Below are 19,569 nucleotides of genomic sequence, written 5' to 3'. Positions count from 1 at the left end.
AGTTACTCCTGGGTTACCAACCATTAGTGAGTTTCTAGACATAGGTAACATTGTATTTAAGCCCTGTGTTCAAAAACAAAAACAAAACCTTTTTATGACCTACTGGCTGAGGTCTATCAGAGGACAGAGCCCCACCAGCCACAGCACTAATAAGAAATCCTGAAACAGAAAACAGAGGTGTCCAAACGGCAAGTCAAACAGCCATGAGGACTTTTACAATCCTCACATGCAGCCAGCATGAGACAAAGAGGGAGAGAAGAAAATGACTGCGGAGCAAGCTTACCCAGACTTCTGGGATCACAGAAGGCTGTAGTAACGACACCACCACTCTCTTCGATTGCAGCAATGGCTAGTTCCGAAGCCAACTGTACTTCAATATTAACTTTCGCCTTAAAGGTATCAGCACCCTGTAACACGTCAAAATAGTCTGTGAGTAGCTAGCTTGGCTAAAAGTAAATTAACTATGGCAAGCTTCCTTTTTACACTGTGTTTCCTCCTCCAAAATGCCCACAATGTAACAGCAATTCCTACTTCAAAGACTTCTGCTTCCAGGTCCTATCAAATAACATCAAATTCTTTTACATTTTCTAGGCCCCCTTCTTTTACCAATTTTCCTTCCCTGTGAGCAGAGATGACTATATTTTCACTTGATGTATTTCGTAGACACCAATATAAGCACCCATTCCCAGTACTTCGGTAATAGTTGGCTGTTTAACCCTCATAACAACCCTATGACAGGATTATTGCTAAACCAACTTCACAGATGGGGAAACTGAAGCACAGATAGGTTAAATACCTTGCCCAAAATCACAAAGCTAGGATTCTAACCCAGACAGTCCAGCCACAGTATGTGTTCTTAACCACAACATTATGCTGTAGGATACAGATCATGACTTATCTTCCTATCCCTTAACAAGCAAGAGGCCAAGAGAAGGTTAAAGAGGGGGACGAGTGGGCTAGAATCAGCGAAAGAATAAAATATCTGAGCTTTGGAGGGGTCACCCCCTCTAAGAAAAAAGGGAGCAAAGGACAACAGAAATTCACTTTGCATTCATTATTGACTTTACTACAGCCTCTAAACTGACAGAAAATAAGTTTACCTTTCCCTACCATGGTCAACACTGAAAAATGTAGTCCTGAACTTTTTTAAGTTCTACTTTTGATCACTTTAGTTAGGATGTGCTATATTTTAATTTCAAAACAGATTCTGACAAAAATAAAAAGATGGCATCATTACCATTCTTTTTGTAGTGATAAGAATTTTTTCCTATTTTGGTGTGGTTGAAACAAGCTGGCTCCCAATCAAGTTCCTTTTATTAATTATGAACCTTTAATATATTTAAAAAATATTCCATCAATTCTAAGATACACTTTTTCCATCTATGATACCGACCTGCATTTTAATAATTATGGTACGTTTGACTCAATAAAGTAAGGTCTTGCCATATTATTTGTGATTTTTTTTTTTTTTTCTGCTGAGGAAGATTCACCCTGAGCTAACATCTGTTGCCCGTCTTTCTCTATTTTGTCTGCGGGTTGCTGCCAGAGCATGGCCGTCGACGAGTGGTGTGGGTCTGTACCCAGGAACTGAACCCAGGCCACAGAAGGGGAGGGCGCCAAACTTAACCACTAGGCCACAGGGCCAGCCCCTATAATTTGTGATTTTTAATTACTATTCCATAGATTGCTTGACCACTCCCCATCCTTGGACATTGGGGTTAGTTGCAGTATTTTAAGTATTATAAAAGCATTTTTAGGAATGTCTTTCTATCAGTTAGGTTTATTTTGTTTTTCCTTGAAAACATGTCTTTCCAAATTGGTAATTTTATGCTGAAGGATCAGAAAGTCTTATTATCCACTATTTACTACAAATCTGAAATCAATTTACAGCGCTGTAAACGATGTGGAACTGTACTTACACAACCACTGCCCTGGTGTCGTTTTCAGGATTATTTTTGTTAGTTTAATAGACACATACCTGTGAGTTGCTGGGATGCGCAGTTTAACAGCTGAAGAGGTCACGGATTTTTCCATGTCAATTTACATGTGCATTCCCTTATACACCCAGAGTAGGATACTGAGACTTAATCGCATATTTGGTAATCTATCTTCAAATCATCTTATTTGAAAATCCTTTATCCGTAAGGTTTACTTTTTCAAAGGAATCTAAAAGGTTTTTCCATAAACATATGCCTCCCTCTAGTGGACACTAAGTTACTCACACAGTTACATTACTGACAACAAGGAGGAGGAGCAGTTAATTAACAACACGTTTATTTGCTTATGAAATGCCTGGCCAATGTCTATAAATAGAAAAGTCCTTTACTGCGATTAGAATTGGATTTGATCCCTTTCTTCCATAAATACTGAGTTATTATCATGAGCCAATATTTCCAATATTGCAAACATAGGAATGAATCACAGTACCTGCTCTCAAAGAACTTACATCACACTGAGGAAGACAGTGAAAAATAAATGCATTACTTAGTAATAAATGTCAGGTGTTCATATATTCAAAGAAAAAATACTTCGGGCAGAGTAATGCAGACAGAGTACGACTGTGGGGGAAGCGGGTGGGGGCTGAGTGTTCCTTTATAAAAGAAAATCAAAAAAGACCTTTCTGATATTATCAGATCTGAACAGAGAACCAAAGGGAGGGAGGGAACAAGCTGAACGGACACACGGGAGAAGAGCATTCCCGGACCATGGGAACAGAGGCCCCTCGACGTGATCATGCTGGCTTTCTAAAACCACAACTGAGTATAAACACAATCACCACTATGTAATGGTTATAACAATTCAAAAGGGATAAAAACAAAGGAGGCAGAGTATAGATTATATGAAAATCAGAAATAGCCTCCTATCTAACTCCAAAAATACTAATCCAGACTTACCTCCTCTACCAGCTGGACACCATAATCCCTTTTATATGGCTGGATGGTCACACCTCTCCCATTGACAAGCTGGGTTAAGTCAATAGGCTGAGTAGGATCAACTCGACCCAAATCAATAAGACACTGCAGCCTGTTGAGACTCAAAGGCTGATACCGGCGTCTGAAGCTACAAAACAAGAAAGTAACAGTTGGAAAACTCAACTCTCTTCCTCTTAAGTTCTCCACATCAACTTAAAAGTTTTGTTCTCTATTTTCCTCCAACAATTTAGATGGTAACAAAATAAGACCCTCCTGACTACAACAGAAACGTTATACTGCTTGATTTTTGGTAACGACACAAAACCAGTATTTCCTTTATTTTGCTAAAAATACTTTGCCTCTTAAGCATTTTACTTCACTCATTTACACAAATCAACAAACAAATTTGGGGAAAATTTAACCCACTATCTGAATTATGCATGAATGGAACTCAAAGTAACCATCGTAGTTGTCATTTATTGGGTAATCACAATGAGCCAGGTTTTTATATATATTATTGCTAAGCCTCTAAACAACCAGGAGAGCAGGCATCATTATCTCCATTTTGCAGGCTCAATGTCTGGGCTTTTTTCCCTGCTATTCCAAACTAATTGCACGACTAAAGATGCTTCAGAGGAACAGGGGCAAAAGTTTGCTTCAAAGTGACTATCAATTTCTACCAAGCTATTTTTTAGGTGATTCTCAGCGAAAAACAGGGCTTTCTACTTTAAAAAGCAGAACAACCTACCTATGTCCTTCATTAAACCCGTATTTTGGGATTTGTATGTAAAATGGAGTCTGGCCTCCCTCAAAGCCCAGTCGGGGCCGGGTTCCTCTCTGTCGTTCTCCTTTATCTGTCGCCTCTGCCACATCTTCTACCTCTTCTCCGCCCCCTCGGTCGTCTTTCCTAAAGGAAAGAACAAAGTTTTATGATCTACAGATGCCTTTTTATAAACTGTATCTCATCTTTTCGTTGTATATTTTTTGTTACACCATTTATTCATCCAACCAACCAGTACTAGCTAACACTACCTTGTGCCAAGCACTGTCCTAGCTGCTCTAGCGTCCAAACACTCTAAATCAGCATCTTTGCCTCTGAAGATGTACCTAATTCTTGCAACCAAAGTGCAAGCTGTGTTTCAAAGGCAAACTTCCAAGGATGGGATGGGGATAAGGGTTCTACAACAGGCTCGAACGGAAAAAAACCTAGAGTTAAACATCCACAACAAACAAAGCTTACATGATAGTTAAGAAATTCTATTTTGGAATTGTAAATATGTCATTGCTACCCATACATTATTTTATTTAAAGATTAATTTATAAAGAAAACATTTTTCTTAATTTACTTCCTGTCACTTCACGAAGGCAACGAACTGATTTTCAAAATTACAGTACGTCACCTAACAGCTTTTCTGGCTGTATTTAGTGATTTGAAGAGACATCTAACGGAATAAATCAATTCAACTCTTTCCCATGAAGCTATACTGGAAAAGTCCTTCATTTTAATTCCAATTTTGAACGGGACAATCATTTTGCAGTGCGACTTCGCTCCTACGCCCTAGCATAATTATGCTTTTAAGCATAAACCGTATTACGAGTTGACACCACGCGAGAAGATTTTCCTCTGCAGTTAAGGAGAACAGGGACTCAGAAACCCTACCTCCATCCCAATACCCTCTGGAGTAAGCAGTCCCCGGAAAGCGCGGGCAGTGCAGGGCCGCTTCCATCGCCCCGTGCGCCAGCGCTTGCCCGCAACGCCACCAGCCACTTACCAGTTTCCTGGAGCCCGGATTCGGCTTTAAGTTGGCCAGGCTAACCCGGGGCAGGGTCCGGAGCAGGTCCAGAGCCCTGGACCCACTGCCCTGCACCGAACCTGCCATGACCCCCCAGCAAGAGCCTCCAAGGGCACCGGGCCGCGTCGGAGCCCACGTGGTCTGGGGCGCTGCTTTACGGCTGCGGCCCCGCCCCTGTCGCAGTGCCGCGAGCGCGCCAGCGCCCTGGAATCCGGCAGCGGCTTCGGAAGCTTTAGAAGACTGACATGTCGGTGTTGCTCTGCCTTTTTTTTTTTTTGTAAATTCGCTGCGGATGTCTTCATGGTTTGAGAGATCGTGGCTTGAGCCCGGGCTTGAACGTCCGGTGTTCTCTTCCGCCACAGCAAACGCGCACTGCAAACGCTGCGGTCTGCGGTCCTCAAGAGGCAGCGTCTTCTCTGACCGCGCCGTGGAGAATGAGATAACCTGAGCGCAGAATTACTAATTTTGAATTTGGCTAATCAAACACAGTGAGATTAAACAATACTCAGAGTCCAGCTAGTAAAATGCCTGGCTAATACTAACCTGTGTAATGAAATTCAACCTACGCATTCCCATCAGTGTGCTTCTACGTCTACTGCATTGACCCACCGAGTTGCTGAGATACGAACTTCACTGAGCTGCTCGTGATGACAGGTGCCATAGGAGCGCTTGGCACGTGTCATCGCTGTGTTGTCAGCCTTATTCGATCAATAGCTTGTGGAGGTAGATGTTACTACCTTTTACGGACCGGGACGGTAAGGGTTGGCAAGGTCGGGTAGCTTGACCAAGGTCTCACAACAAGCGGCAGAGCCAGGACTCACACTTACACTGCCTCCTAGTAGAACAGTAGTGTTTCCTAGGATATAAAATTGAATATCTGCAGCATAGAACACATAACATTATTTTCAAGCTAAAAAATAGCTTCCCTATTTTTGTCTTAAGTGAATGTGGTATAGAAAACAAGGTTCCTTTCTTTTTCTTTCTCTTATTCTTTTTATATTTCACTTGTCTCGCTGGGGAGTTTTCTTTCTGGTTCCTCTTAGTGATCACAAATAGTGAAGGAGAGAAATTTTTGGAGGGGAGCTACTTCTATGTTTAATTAAACCCTTTTCAACTTATTTTAAAACAAGTATAAAATACTACAGAAAGAAAAATTTGCATTCATGCTTTATTTAAGCAATATTTATGAGCAAGACACTGAAACCTGTTACTGAAAAATATACGTGGATGAAGTCAAACAAGATCTCGCTCCCACGTTGTTTGAAATCGAGTAGGACAGACTTTCCCAAATTGAGTATTTTATAAAAGTTAAAAAAAAAAAGTACGTCTCTTGTGGACCTAATAATGCAAATTCAAGAAAAATACAGATATATGAGTTCTATAAAACAATGTGAAGATAAAGTCCAGACTCTATTTAGAAGTACAAAAGAAAATACTGAAAAAAAATAAGCTAGTTCCTGCCTTTAAGAGGTTTCACTTCAATATATTTCATAATCTTTTCTTTAGAATTTTCATACTTCTGAGAGGAAAATTACAAAATATGTTGCAAAATGTGCCCTCATCTACAGAAATATATACAATTTTTTTCTCTACCTAGAAAATCGTTTGCATTAAGTAATGAACTTTTGGATGAGTGTTAACACCAATAATGTTTCTCATGGAAAAAATGTGTATTGAATAAATGAGATACAGGAAATAGAAAACAATGTGCTGCATTTCTTGCAAGTAGATGCTCTTTGTTGTGTAGGTTATATAATGCTATTGGTGAACATCCGTTAATAATAGTGGAAATAACTGTTTGTAGTTAATTGTAGGCCGTTTGTTTATCCCATATCCAACATGTTGATGAAGCATATAAAACTGTCAAAATAATTTAATGAGTTTCATCTGTGTTTTAAGAATGTAGTTTAAGGTGTGTGGTGAATAAGTCATCAACCCTTACCTGAAGCCTATAGTTTTACATCATCATTATCATTGCATGATAATACTTACTAAGCACCCACCTGCTTGGGGTGTTGTGCTATACTCTGTTTAAATGATGTTAATGAGACCTTGCCATAAGAAAACATCTCAACAAGAGATTTAAAGTCCATCCTAATTCCAGTCCCAGTTGATAGTGACTACTGAATCATTACGTAAAAAGAATAAAACAAGCCCTGTAAAGATGGTGTAATTTGAAGTTCCTTGGGAAGGCCTCTTTCTCACACACTCCCAAATAATTTTCCCCTACCTATCCCAGTGCCTTAACAGTCTGCCAACAGAGATGAATTCTTTTGAGCTCATTATTTAGAGTTAAAATTCTCAAGGTGGGTAGAGAATGAGAGAGGGGGATGAAAATAAAAGGGGATAAATTTATCACATGAGGTACTTGGTATGAACCATAATACTAATACACCGTGCAGTGAAGCATCTGATCAATTTAACCCTCTGTTTCTGAGATTAAAAAACAAAAACATGCATATAAAACTCTCCCATCTAATCTCCCTAAATGAGATCACACATTAAATAATATTTGGCAGGGATGGGAACAGGAGGAGGAAGGGAATTTCAGTTATTAGATTATTACTGATTTTTACCATGAGCCAAAACCAAATCATTTTTATTTTTTATTTATTTTTTAAATTTAAGTGCAAAAGCACTGAAGAGCTTTACTACAAATTACAACCTAGAAACACGTTAACTGAACAATTAAAATTCATACAATCAGATTTAGATATATAACAACACAAAGTAGGAACAGAATTACAGTACAACACAAGACAGATACATGAATTCATTAGAAAATATTGTAATAAATAATTCATGAATCATAGAGCAATTGATTTATGCATAAATATAACTAATTGCCTAACAATCAGTTTATATTAACAAAATCTGTCAAAATCAAGGCAGCCAGAGTTTTACTAAATTACTGTGACAATGGAAATACTGCAATTAAAAAACAAATACAAGTATTTGTACTGTAAACAACTAAAAAAATCAGTCTCACTAAAGTTAGTATACAATTTAATATAAAATTATCATTAGCTACCAGAAATGGTTTAAACAACTTTACTGAGCAGTAGTTTTCTAAAAACAGAGGCACCGTTTTTTCTTTTCCTTCTTTTTTTTTTAAAATATAAAATACTTGAGGAACATTCAAATAAGTAGAAAGCACATAATGGTTGCTTTCACCTTCATTAAAAGTCTGCTGAAACTGGATTTTTCAGAAAATTGTCAATTAATAAGTAATAACTGGTAACTAAATTTATAAAGTACTTTGAAAGTTTAACATAGAGAATATCTTAATGGAATCACTGGGGGGAAGGGGAAGCCATAAATTTCCCTGCCTTTCCAAGTTTGTATGATCAAAAGTGAACTCAGTAACTAGAAACATTTTGTTTCTTTTAAAAGTTAGGAGTTGGGGGCTGGCCCCGTGGCCGAGTGGTTAAGTTCGCGCGCTCCGCTGCAGGCGACCCAGTGTTTCGTTAGTTCGAATCCTGGGCGCGGACATGGCACTGCTCATCAGACCACGCTGAGGCAGCGTCCCACATGCCACAACTAGAAGAACACACAACGAAGAATATACAACTATGTACCGGGGGGCTTTGGGGAGAAAAAGGAAAAAATAAAAAAATCTTAAAAGTTAGGAGTTGATCATTACCTACAAACTATCAAAAAATATTTAATTTACTATTTCTGACCAAAAATAAATAATACAAGTACTAAAACGCGGCAAATTAACTATAATATTACCTATAAAACTACTGAGCACTGTGAAGTCAATAGCAAAATGATCCCTGATTTTATGAATCCTGTCAAGTTTTTGGTCAGGTCATCTTTTAAATGATATAAAAGTGTTCTGTAAGTATCCCTTTACTATAAACTTCTCAATCAATTTATTAATGTAAATATAGTGTGAGGAATAAAAAAGCTCAATACAATATAAATATTATGTAATGCCTTCAAGCCCCCAAATTTTTGCAAGTAAAATTCTGTATAAAGAGGTCAATAAAATTGTGTTGAAACATTAACTTTGCTTTTCACTGGGGGCGCGGGGGGCGGGGAGGGGAAATACATTAAATCATCCAAGTTCTGGCCCTCACAAAATATGGCTTAATTCTTTAAAAAGAAAGATGACCCTGACATCTGCTGTTTTGCAATCTATTATGTATACTTTCTTGGGGGAATAAAAAAGAGCGAGAGGATTCATACCCTAGCATGCAGGTAACATTAATTGCTGAAGAGGGTTCAGTATAGATCGAAGAGACCAAATATCTACTTGGTTGTGTATTTCCCTCTCTTCAGTTTCCTTATACATATGTAAGCAGTTTTTCAATGTAATAGCTGAAAATCTCTTTAGTATTACATGTATATGTGATTATTAGATACACACAAACACAAGTGTAAAAACACAAGTATTTGACAAGGTGCACTTATTTTTTAAATTCAGCTTTAAGTATTCCTTTTGGACTTAGGAAAACTGGCTTAGAAAAATGATCAGAACCTGACTTTTAACAGAGCAAAGGGGCACTCGGAGAACTGTGAACATATGAAGCAAATCCCCAATCTTTATATGGAGGCACATGCTTTATAACATTTTACCACTAAAACGGCATACTCCATAAATCCAACATGGATACTCTGAACCACATTTTAAAACTGCTATATAAAAATTACTGGTCTCTTTTATGAGGCTAGTAAAAGTTAAAATGCACTGCCCAGCTTCTAACTGCCCAATTAGTAGAGTTTACATTACTGAAAGTTCAAAACAGCTTCAGTGTGAAATATCTGTAAATCCATTTAAGACCCTGAACAAACTGCAAATTTGGTTATTAGCAAAATGATAATGTATCGCCCACCAAAATGAAATCTGTAATTCATTTTTGATAAACTGAAAATGTTTTGAAATGTCACAGCAGCAAATATATTAAAGTTACACTGAGGTTTTTCAATAGTAGGAGTCTATCACAATCCTTAAAATTTAAAGTAGTCATAACATCAACCAACCAGCACATTTAAACCAAAATGATCATTCTCAAGCTTTTTCTGTGCCCATTATAAACATGCTCTAAGTTGCATTCCAACTTTCTTTTCTAATCTTACACATTAGCTTATTTTTCAAATGAAAAACAAAATTAAATTATTTTAATAATTAAATTTAAATTACTTTTTGTTCTTAGTATTCCATCTTATATTAAAGGATTTTATAGCTCCTGGGGTTAACAATGTGTCAGTTTTTTTCAAAAAGTGTATACCTTATAAACTCCAACTTCCTGCTACAACAACTGTTAAATGATAAATATTAAATTTCATTATACATATCATTTAAGGTTTTCTTGTCTATTCCTGGTGGATGCACTTGAGTGCATTTCATATTTCATAGAATGCACTGTAGTGTCCTAATACTGTATATATTAATTTTTCTTAGTATGGAGATAGCTGCGTATTTAAACTCTGATTGGTTGGTTGACGTACTTACAGTAACTCTAAGTATGTTAGGTAAAAATGTTTAAAAACTATTAATATCATATTTCCATTATAAGATGGTTTAACTGAATGGCTGGGGTGGTCTTTCACCTATAAAAATGTTTCACTTGACAATTACTTGTTTTCCCACAACGCTTTATGCTATTGACTACTAAAGAAAACCTCAATCTTTTTCACCTATTTATACAAGGATTAAATACAAACTATCAGAATTAAGTAAGCAACTATATAATTCTGTCCACAGTGAAAACCCTGAATAAAACTTTTTTTCAAAAGGCATGTAAGTGGTTTTTCAACTGCAAAATTTCATGTCTCCTGTCAGAGTGAGCATCTGTAATTCCCACGTGTGTGTATATAGACACACAAACACACACCTGTGCACATACACACACACACACAAACACACGTACAAACATTTTCCTAACAAGTAATCTACACAGGCTTGCTGCTGTTTTTGCAGCTGCCAGTCCCTGAATCTGTCATATTATATAACCCAGTGTCTGGTACTCGGAGTTTCTTCGGAGGAGGAGTCTTCAGTGTTCCAGATCTTTCTTTTACCTTGTATTCTAAAGTGCCGTGAGGTACCCCATAAATTCCTTGTGCTTTGGAAGCACTCATTTTGCCACTCATTACCATTGCAATAGCCTCTTCCATTATTTCATGATCATACTGCCGATAACGGCCACGTTTTTTCCTGGGCTGCTTATTATCTTTTCGATCCAATCCATCTTCAGTATTTTCAGAGGTTCCATCAACTGTTCCATTTTTAGAATTAAGACACAAAGGAGAGAGGTCCCCGGGTAGAAAGTAAGAGTCAACACTTGAGTGAGTTACGGGCCCAGAACATTCTATTTTCTTCTGTTTAGGGAGTATATTTTTCAGTTTTTGGAGAGCTGATCCTTCTAGGACTGGAGAGGTTTTGGAAACTTGATACATAACATCCAGCAGACCAGGACCATCAGGTTGTGGTTTTGAAACAGAACTTACTCGTAGTTGAGGAATTTTTAACTGTACAGTAGGACGTGAAGTTTCATATTGTAGGCTTTCATTTTTTTCTTTAAATTAGATTGAGTTTACTTTTTTCTGTGCGCTCTGCTTGAGCTCTTGCCCACAGGGCTACTTTATGCAGCACTGCACAAGTTTCTTTACTGTCTTTATATGAGTAACTATCACTGAAATCTCGAGCTTTGTTTTTAAAAGATGCAGGCTTCCCTGCTGGTAAGGCTTCTAAGTGGAGAAGTAAAGTTTTTTGAGGTATGCCTGCTTTATTTCTGTCCAGTGCTCCAGACTGAATGTCTTTCAAAGCTTCTGAGAGCAAACCATCTGCAAACTCAGCACTTCTCTCCACATAGTCCTCTCTGTTTCTCTGTAGTCTCCCAGCCATTGAATTTTCAGAAGAAGGATCGCATACGGACGACTCTTCAGATTTTATGCTGGTTTTCTTTGTAGAGAGATCTAACACTCCATCCCCTTGCTGAGTATTTTGTTCTTGCATTCGATTCACAGTGAGGTCTAAGGGGCCTTCCTGTTCTTCCTGAAGGGAGTTTTCTGCTTGATTCATTTGAATACTTTTACATATTAGACTTGGTCCAATTGAACCATTTCTATTCTCTTGAATTTTACCACTTTTTGAAATATACTCAATTGCAAACTGACGTATCATCTTTTTCATTAATTCCTGAGCAACTAGGGGAATGTTAGGATCACAGTTCTGAGGAAGGTCTTTCTTTCGAAAGAGTGCATTTAGCTAATTTTCTGCTTGGCATTCAGTCTTTCAGTGTTGGACTGGCCCTGAGATGACAGTTCCTCTGTTGGTGTTGACTGTGAAGAATCAAGAGATGGTAGACAATCCTTCAAATAAACTCAGGGCTCTTCGTAGCCGTGGTCCATAAAGCCCTTCTAAAATACTCTCAAAACCTACACAGTGCATGAGACGGTGGCGCCAAGAGTCGAGTTCCCGCCGGCATCCTCTCCTCTCCGCCGCGCACCGAGGGCTCCGGCACCGGGCGGCGAGGGCAGCGGCCACTCTCTCTCTTCCCTTGTCCATCCGCGTCCCGCGTCACGCGCCCTCATTTACATACGAGCGGCGCAGGCACGAGGCAGGGGCGCGAGCCCCGGAGCGCCAAAAACAAATCATTTTAAGAATGAGACCAAGAATAGACTCATTTTGTAGTGATCAAAGTTGAGGAGCAGAAAACAACCAGAGATGTGCTTTTCCTCAGTGAAGGCGGCAGGAAGCCAGGGGCAGGAGGGCAGTGAATCCCTTTGATACTGGGAGAAAACCAATTCCGAGAGAGCCAATCAGAGGGCACGGGAAGGGGCTGGAAATAAATGTCACCTCGACAAAACCTACCCAGTTGTATCAAAGCTTGGCCCTGACTTCAAGGCCTTCATTCGCAGCTAAATAGTTTCTGTTTTAATTTTATTAAAGTATACTAACGCATACATTTGTTATGAAAAAAATCAAGTCATACAAAATAATAATGAGGGACAAAAGTTCTCCACAGGCAATTACTTTTCACTTTGTTTTTTATTTCTTCCGGTGACTGCCTCCATATTTATAAATTAAAGGATCTCAATCACTAATTGTTTTATCAATTTTTGACATTGTGGATTCACTTATGACAGGTGAGGATTTAGATAATTTAAACTATTTCCTCTTAGTATTTTAGTTATTTTATGATAAACCGTATAATTTAAATAAGGTAAGTACTTCAAACATCTGTTTTTTTGGATTTTCAACTTTCAAAATTATACATTAGCTCCTCACTCTGTGCGAGATGAAGATACTTACACACCTAACCTCTCACACTTCTTTGCTCCTTCTACTTGCCAACTTCTGTTAGCTATATATTTTCTTTAACATTGTTATAGATTATAATGTACTTATACACTTTAAGTGATCATTTAGGGTAAATAAGAAGCTACAACAATCACTGTATTTGCTCTCTCTAGAACACTTTTCATTATTGCCCTCTTTCCTGGCCACAAAGAACTGGCTTTCAGGTTGACAAGCTTTCTTTAAATTCCTGATCACAAACCTTAAGCTGGTCATCCTTTTCCAGGGTTTTAGAAAACTTACTTTTTCACTCTCCGCGATGACTATTTTGTATGTTCTCTCTTGGCCAATGATTTTCCTTTACACTTCAGAAAAAAGTCACGAGATAGGGAACTTCTCCCACATCCCACCACTAAATGTACAATCCTTCCTACAACTGCATTTATCTTCTGCATCATATTAAAGAGAAGGAAGTGGCTTTTCTTCTGTTAATCTTCAGTCTTTCCAGCTGTGATCTGGACTCCTATGTCTGCTACCCACTTAGGGGTTTAGTTGTTTTCCTTATCCCCTCTCTTTACTGCATCATCAATCTCTCCTCAGGCTGGATGGTCTCTTCATCATAAAAAATGTTGTAATATCGCTCATCTTAAAAAAACAAAGACAAAACACCACTTTTCTTTACCCCGTAATCCCTCTAGCTGAGCCTATTTCTCTGCTTGCTTTCATAGCAAAACTTCTTGAAAGAGTTCTACGTGGACTCTCTTTTCCTCCTCTTTGATTCATACGTTTTCCTATGAATAACCTCCATATTGCCAAATCTGATAAGAAATGCAAATCAAAATCACAATTGAGATATCACCTCACAAATGTTAGGATGACTATTACCAAAAAACAAAAAATGGCAAGTGTTGGCAAGGATGTGGAGAAATTGGAACCCTTGCACACTGTCGATGGGAATGTAAAATCGTGCAGCCACTATGGAAAACAGTATGGAGGTTCCTCAAAAAATTAAAAGTAGGGGCTGGCCCAGTGGTGTAGTGGTTAAGTTCAGCTCTCTCCGCTTCTGCAGCCCAGGTTTGCAGGTTCAGATCCCGGGTGCAGACATACACCGCTTGTCAAGCCATGCTGTGGTAGCAACCCACATATAAAATAGAGGGAGATTGGCACAGACGTTAGTTCAAGGCCACTCTTCCTCAAGCACAAAGGGGAAGATTGGCAGCAGATGTTAGCTTAGGGCCAGTCTTCCTCAAAAAAAAGAAAAATTAAAAATAGAGGCTGGCCTGGTGGTATAGTGGCGAAGTTCATTCGCTCCACTTTGGCGGCTGGGGTTTCATGGGTTCAGATCCCAGGTGTGGGCCGACACACCATTCATCAAGCCACTCTGTGGTGGCATCCCACGTACAAAAAATAGAGGAAGACTGGGGCCAACCCGATGGCATAGTGGTTAAGTTCGTGTGCTCCACTTTGGCGACCTGGGGTTCGGAGGTTCAGATCCTGAGCATGGACCTAGCACCATTCGTCAAGCCACACTGTGAAAGCATCCCACATACAGTAGAGGAAGATTAGCACAGATGTTAGCTCAGCGACAATCTTCCTCAAGCAAAAAGAGGAAGATTGGCAACAGGTGTGTTAGCTCAGGGTCAATCTTCCTCACCAAAATAAACCACATTAAAATAGACTACCACATGATCCTGCAATTCTACTCCTCGGTATATATGCAAAGACTTGAAATTAGGATTGTGAAGAGATATCTACACTCCCACATTTATTGCAGCATTATTCACAATAGTCAAGATATAGAAACAACTCAAATGTCCATCAATAGTCAAGTGGATAAAGAAAATGAGGAAAATGCGAGATAGACACACAATTAAACATTATTCAAACTTAAAAATTAAGGAAATACTACCATTTGTAAAAGCATAGATGGACCCGGAAGATATTATGCTAACTGAATACCATTCACAATCGCAACAAAAAGAATAAAATACCTCGGGGTAAATTTAACCAAGGAAGTGAAGGACCTATATAATGAAAATTGCAAGGCCTTTCTGAGAGAATTGGATGACGACATAAGGAGATGGAAAGACATTCCATGTACATGGATTGGAAGAATAAACATAGTTAAAATGTCCGTTCTACCTCAAGCAATCTACAGATTCAACGCTATCTCATCAGAATCCCAATGACATTCTTTACAGAATTAGAACAAAGAATCCTAAAATTTATATGGGGCCACAAAAGACCCCGAATTGCTAAAGCAATCCTGAGAAAAAAGAACAAAACGGGAGGCATCACAATCCCTGACTTCAAAACTTACTACAAAGCTACAGTAATCAAAACAGCATGGTACTGGTACAAAAACAGGTGAACAGATCAATGGAATAGAATTGAAAGCCCAGAAATAAAACCACACATCTATGGACAGCTTACCTTCGACAAAGGAGCTGAGTGCATACAATGGAGAAAAGAAAGTCTTTTCCAAAAATGGTGCTGGGAAAACTGGAAAGCCACATGTAAAAGAATGAAAACTGACCATTCTTTTTCACCATTCACTAAAATAAACTCAAAATGGATCAAAGACCTAAAGGTGAGACCTGAAACCATAAGGCTTCTAGAAGAAAACGTAGGCAAGTACACTCTCTGACATCAGTATTAAAAGGATCTTTTCGGACACCATGTCTTCTCAGAGAAGGGAAACAACAGAAAGAGTAAACAAATGGGACTTCATCAGACTAAAGAGCTTCTTCAAGGCACATGAAAACAGGATTGAAACAAAAAAAACAACCCACTAACTGGGAAAAAATATTTGCAAGTCATATATCTGACAAAGGCTTGATATCCATAATATATAAGGAACTCTCACAACTCAACAACAAAAAAATCAAACCACCCGATCAAAAAATGGGCTGGAGACATGAACAGACATTTCTCCAAAGAAGATATACAGATGGCTAATAGGCACATGAAAAGACGCTCATCATCGCTGATCATCAGGAAAATGCAAATGAAAACTACACTGAGATATCACCTTACACCCATTAGAATGACAAAAATATCTAAAGCTAATAGTAACAAATGTTGGAGAGGTTGTGGAGAGAATGGAACCCTCATACACTGCTGGTGGGAATGCAAACTACTGCAGCCGCTATGGAAAACAGTATGGAGATTCCTCAAAAAACTAAAAATAGAACTACCATACGATCCAGCCATTCCACTACTGGGTATCTATCCAAAGAGCTTGAAGTCAGCAATCCCAAAAGTCCTATGCACCCCAATGTTCACTGCAGCATTATTTACAATAGCCAAGACATGGAAGCAACCTAAGTGCCCATCAACAGATGAATGGATAAAGAAGTTGTGGTATATATATACAATGGAATACTACTCAGCTGCAAAACAGAACAAAATCATCCCATTTGCAACAACATGGACGGACCTTGAGGGAATTACGTTAAGTGAAATAAGCCAGTTAGAGAAGGATAATCTCTGTATGACTCCACTCATAGGAGGAATTTAAAAATGTGGACAAAGAGAACAGATTAGTGGCTACCAGGGGAAAGGGGGGGGTGGGGGGCGGGCACAAAGGGTGAAATGGTGCACCTACAACACGAATGACAAACATTAATGTACAACTGAAATCACACAAGATTGTAACCTATCATTAACTCAATAAAAAAAAAGATATTATGCTAACTGAAACAAGTCAGTCACAGAATGACAAATATAGCATGATTTCTCCTATAGGAGGTATCTAAAATAGTCAAACTTAGACAAGCAGAAAATAGATTGGTGGTTGCCAGGGGACGGGAGTGGGGAAAATGGAGAGTTGTTGTTCAGCATCAAGTTTTAGTTATGCAGGATACATAAGTTCTAGAGATCTACAACATTATAAACTTAAGAGGATAAGTCTTAGGTTAAATGTTCTTCCCACACACACACACAAAAGCAAAGGGACGTAAGAAATCTTTTGGAGGTGATGGATATATTTATTACCAGGATTGTGGTGATGGTATCATGGGTGTAAGCATATTGTCCAACTTCATCACAATGTATACATTAACTATGTACAATTTTTTAATGTTAATTATACCTCAACAAAGCTGAAAAAAATATAAACTCTCTGTTCTCTTAAATGAGTTCTTAGCAGCATTCAAAGCAGTTGAGCACTTGCTCCTTGAAATACTTTTCTTGTTGGGTTTCTGGATAGCCCATGCTTCTCTCACTTTTAGTGGCTCCTCTTATACTATCTAACCCCTAAATGTTGAAATCTATTTTTCCTATGCAGGTGATGGGGTTCAGGGCATGCCCACACCCCCGCCCCGCCCACCGCAAGATGCACCACTCTGGTATGTGGATTATTTCAAGCTGAAGAAAATAAAGGCTCAGAAGACTCAGGAAGAACATTCCACCTTCTCCCCAACTGACTAAAAGAAATTTAAAATAAAGGCCAGTCCCCAGGACAAGCCATCACCTTAGATAACTCTGGGTATCTGGTAGACTGGGAGGATCCTTGCTAAGCCCATTCTTATCAAAGTTCTATTTACCAAACATTTGCTTTTCCATTTCCAGGAGTTGCCTTCCTCCCCTTTGAAGCTCCAAATCACTACCCCCAACATCCTCCTTTCCTGTAGCTGAAGAAATTTAAACAGGCAGCCTCAGCCAGATGACTGAGTTACTGTTTCTCCTGAGTTTCTCCCATGTATACATGCTATTAAACTTTGTTTGATTTTTCTCCTGCTAACCTGCCTTTTAAATTATTTGACCAGCCATAAGAACCTTAAGAAAAAGGGGTGGGGGAGGAATTCTCCCACTTCCCCAACACAGGTGATCTTAAATGGTTTATAAATTCTCAGGTTTATATCTGCATCCCAAATCTGAGTTCAACTTGTTTGTATTGACAAATAAAAATGGCAAGCAATAGGATATATTGGAGAATATGAGGAAGCCATTTGGTGTAAACCTAATTCGGCCTCACCTTGTCTTTCCAAAAGGGCCTGACCGTGGCTGTTGAGCATGCATTGTATATCTGCTTTAGATATTCCCTATGGCAAGAACAAAGGCCCTTGAGATAAAGGTGCAACTTCCCTCCCTCTCCCAAAGTTGGCATCTCCTTAAGGCTTAAGCGTCTTTCCTTAGGCTAGAAACTGATTGCTGTGCTCACCTGTGACTGCCCAGCTCGAGACAACAGACTTGCCTCCTGCTACGCCCTCTGAGATAGCAGACCCACTACCTGCGGTGTCCATCAAGAGCTGTGCCAACAGGGCAATCTTGTGACTATTGTGGGAGGGACATTTCAATCATATGTGAAACGTCCTGCTTGGCGGTATATAACCACTCTGTACACCTCACTTCTTTGGTGCCCTTTCTTCCTGTGGGAAGAAAGGCCCCGGGCCATGGTCCTCAGATTTCAGCTCAGAACAAATTCACCCAAATTTTCGTTTATAGATTGGTTATAGATTATTTTCATGGACAGTATCTAGCTGTTTAATTGATATCTTGACTAGGATGTCTTCATAACATAGTCAGAAGGAAATTCTAGATATCCAACTCTCTGCCACAGTCCCCCCAAAGTGCTCTTCCCTTATATTCCCCATCTCATTAAATGGCACCTCCATTTATCTAGTTATTAAAGCCAGCAACCTAAGAGTCTTCTTGATGCTTCTCTTCCCTAATTCCCACATAAACAAGACCTATCTTTTTGATCTGCAAACACCATACTTGTTCAACCCCCCTTTATCTTGCCTAGAACAATGCTAGAGTTTACTGACTGATCTACTTTCACTTCCACTGTTGCCCACTTCCAGTCCATTCTCCAAAAGTAGTCAGAGTCTCATTACCCTTCAGTGACTTCACATTGCACTTACCATGGCCTGTAAAAATCAGGCTAATCTGATTCTTTCATGTCTCTCTATACTCAAAGTGCTGGGAATACTGCAGTGAATGAAACAGGCAAGTCTTCTATTCTCATGGAGTATTCTGGGGGCTTTTTTTGGCAGGGGGTGGGGAATAGAATAAAGAAGTGCGGATAAATAAAACCATTTCTGAAAGTAAAGAGTACTATGAAGACAATTAAACAGGGGATTGTGTTAGACAGCAACTGATATTTGCGGTGGGTTTTAGACTGCGTGGTCAAGGATTGCCTCTCTGAAGGGACATTTGAACTGAATGATACAAAGGAATTTTTAGCACTTTCTCAGCAAAGGTTTATTTCTTGATTGTATCATAATCTCATCAAGGATCATCTGGGAACTCTAGTTTTTATCTAATTCCAGGACCCAGGCTGAGAGAGCAGCCACCAAACTGAAACTTGCAGGTTGCTGTGACAAAAGGAAGTAAGATTCTGAAGGGCCTCACACCAGCAATGAAAAGCTCTAGTCTGTAAGTGACACAGATTTCTTCCACCTATACTTTATTAACCAGAACTATTCACATGACCCCACCCAAACCAAGAATCTGGGAATCGCAGTCCTACCACGTCCTGGAAGGCAGAGAATCAGAAATATTCGGAAAACATAATTAACTACTACTATAGTCCTTCATGTTCACAGGGGAAAATATAAAGGAGGGAAAGTCATAGATACATGCATGGTAGTGGCAGGAGTTCTCCTACAAC

General features: G+C 39.0%; 2 protein-coding genes and 1 pseudogene across 8 annotated transcripts in view; 1 reads left to right on the top strand and 2 right to left on the bottom strand.

Moving 5' to 3' along the window:
• The window catches only part of LOC138922337 (large ribosomal subunit protein uL15m-like), a 79,114-nt gene that overhangs the window by 2,168 nt on the left and 57,377 nt on the right, over nucleotides 1-19,569 (bottom strand). Inside the window, 5 exon segments of the mRNA XM_070259073.1 lie at nucleotides 284-407; nucleotides 2,895-3,060; nucleotides 3,661-3,770; nucleotides 3,772-3,819; nucleotides 4,685-5,149. Coding sequence (XP_070115174.1) covers nucleotides 284-407; nucleotides 2,895-3,060; nucleotides 3,661-3,770; nucleotides 3,772-3,819; nucleotides 4,685-5,149 — 913 coding nt within the window.
• LOC138922338 (uncharacterized) overlaps nucleotides 1-19,569 on the top strand; it is a 59,296-nt gene that overhangs the window by 39,125 nt on the left and 602 nt on the right. For 4 of the 7 annotated variants that reach the window (XR_011435426.1, XR_011435428.1, XR_011435427.1 and 1 more), the window contains one exon: nucleotides 17,242-17,794. Coding sequence is in view for 1 of the 7 variants with exons in the window: in XM_070259075.1 (XP_070115176.1) it covers nucleotides 17,242-17,245 (4 nt within the window). In the remaining 6 variants the exon portion in view is untranslated. Of the gene's footprint in view, nucleotides 1-17,241; nucleotides 17,795-18,876; nucleotides 18,906-19,228; nucleotides 19,335-19,569 lie in introns of those variants that run through there. The other 3 variants (XR_011435425.1, XR_011435424.1, XR_011435429.1) reach the window with 3 other exon arrangements.
• Nucleotides 7,299-12,366, bottom strand: LOC138922336 (ligand-dependent nuclear receptor corepressor-like protein pseudogene; annotated as a pseudogene).

This window comes from Equus caballus, unplaced genomic scaffold, assembly GCF_041296265.1.
Source record: "Equus caballus isolate H_3958 breed thoroughbred unplaced genomic scaffold, TB-T2T haplotype2-0000769, whole genome shotgun sequence".
NCBI classification, from domain to species: domain Eukaryota; kingdom Metazoa; phylum Chordata; class Mammalia; order Perissodactyla; family Equidae; genus Equus; species Equus caballus.
Note: the sequence above shows the minus strand (reverse complement) of the source record. Positions and strands in the feature narration are given on the sequence as shown.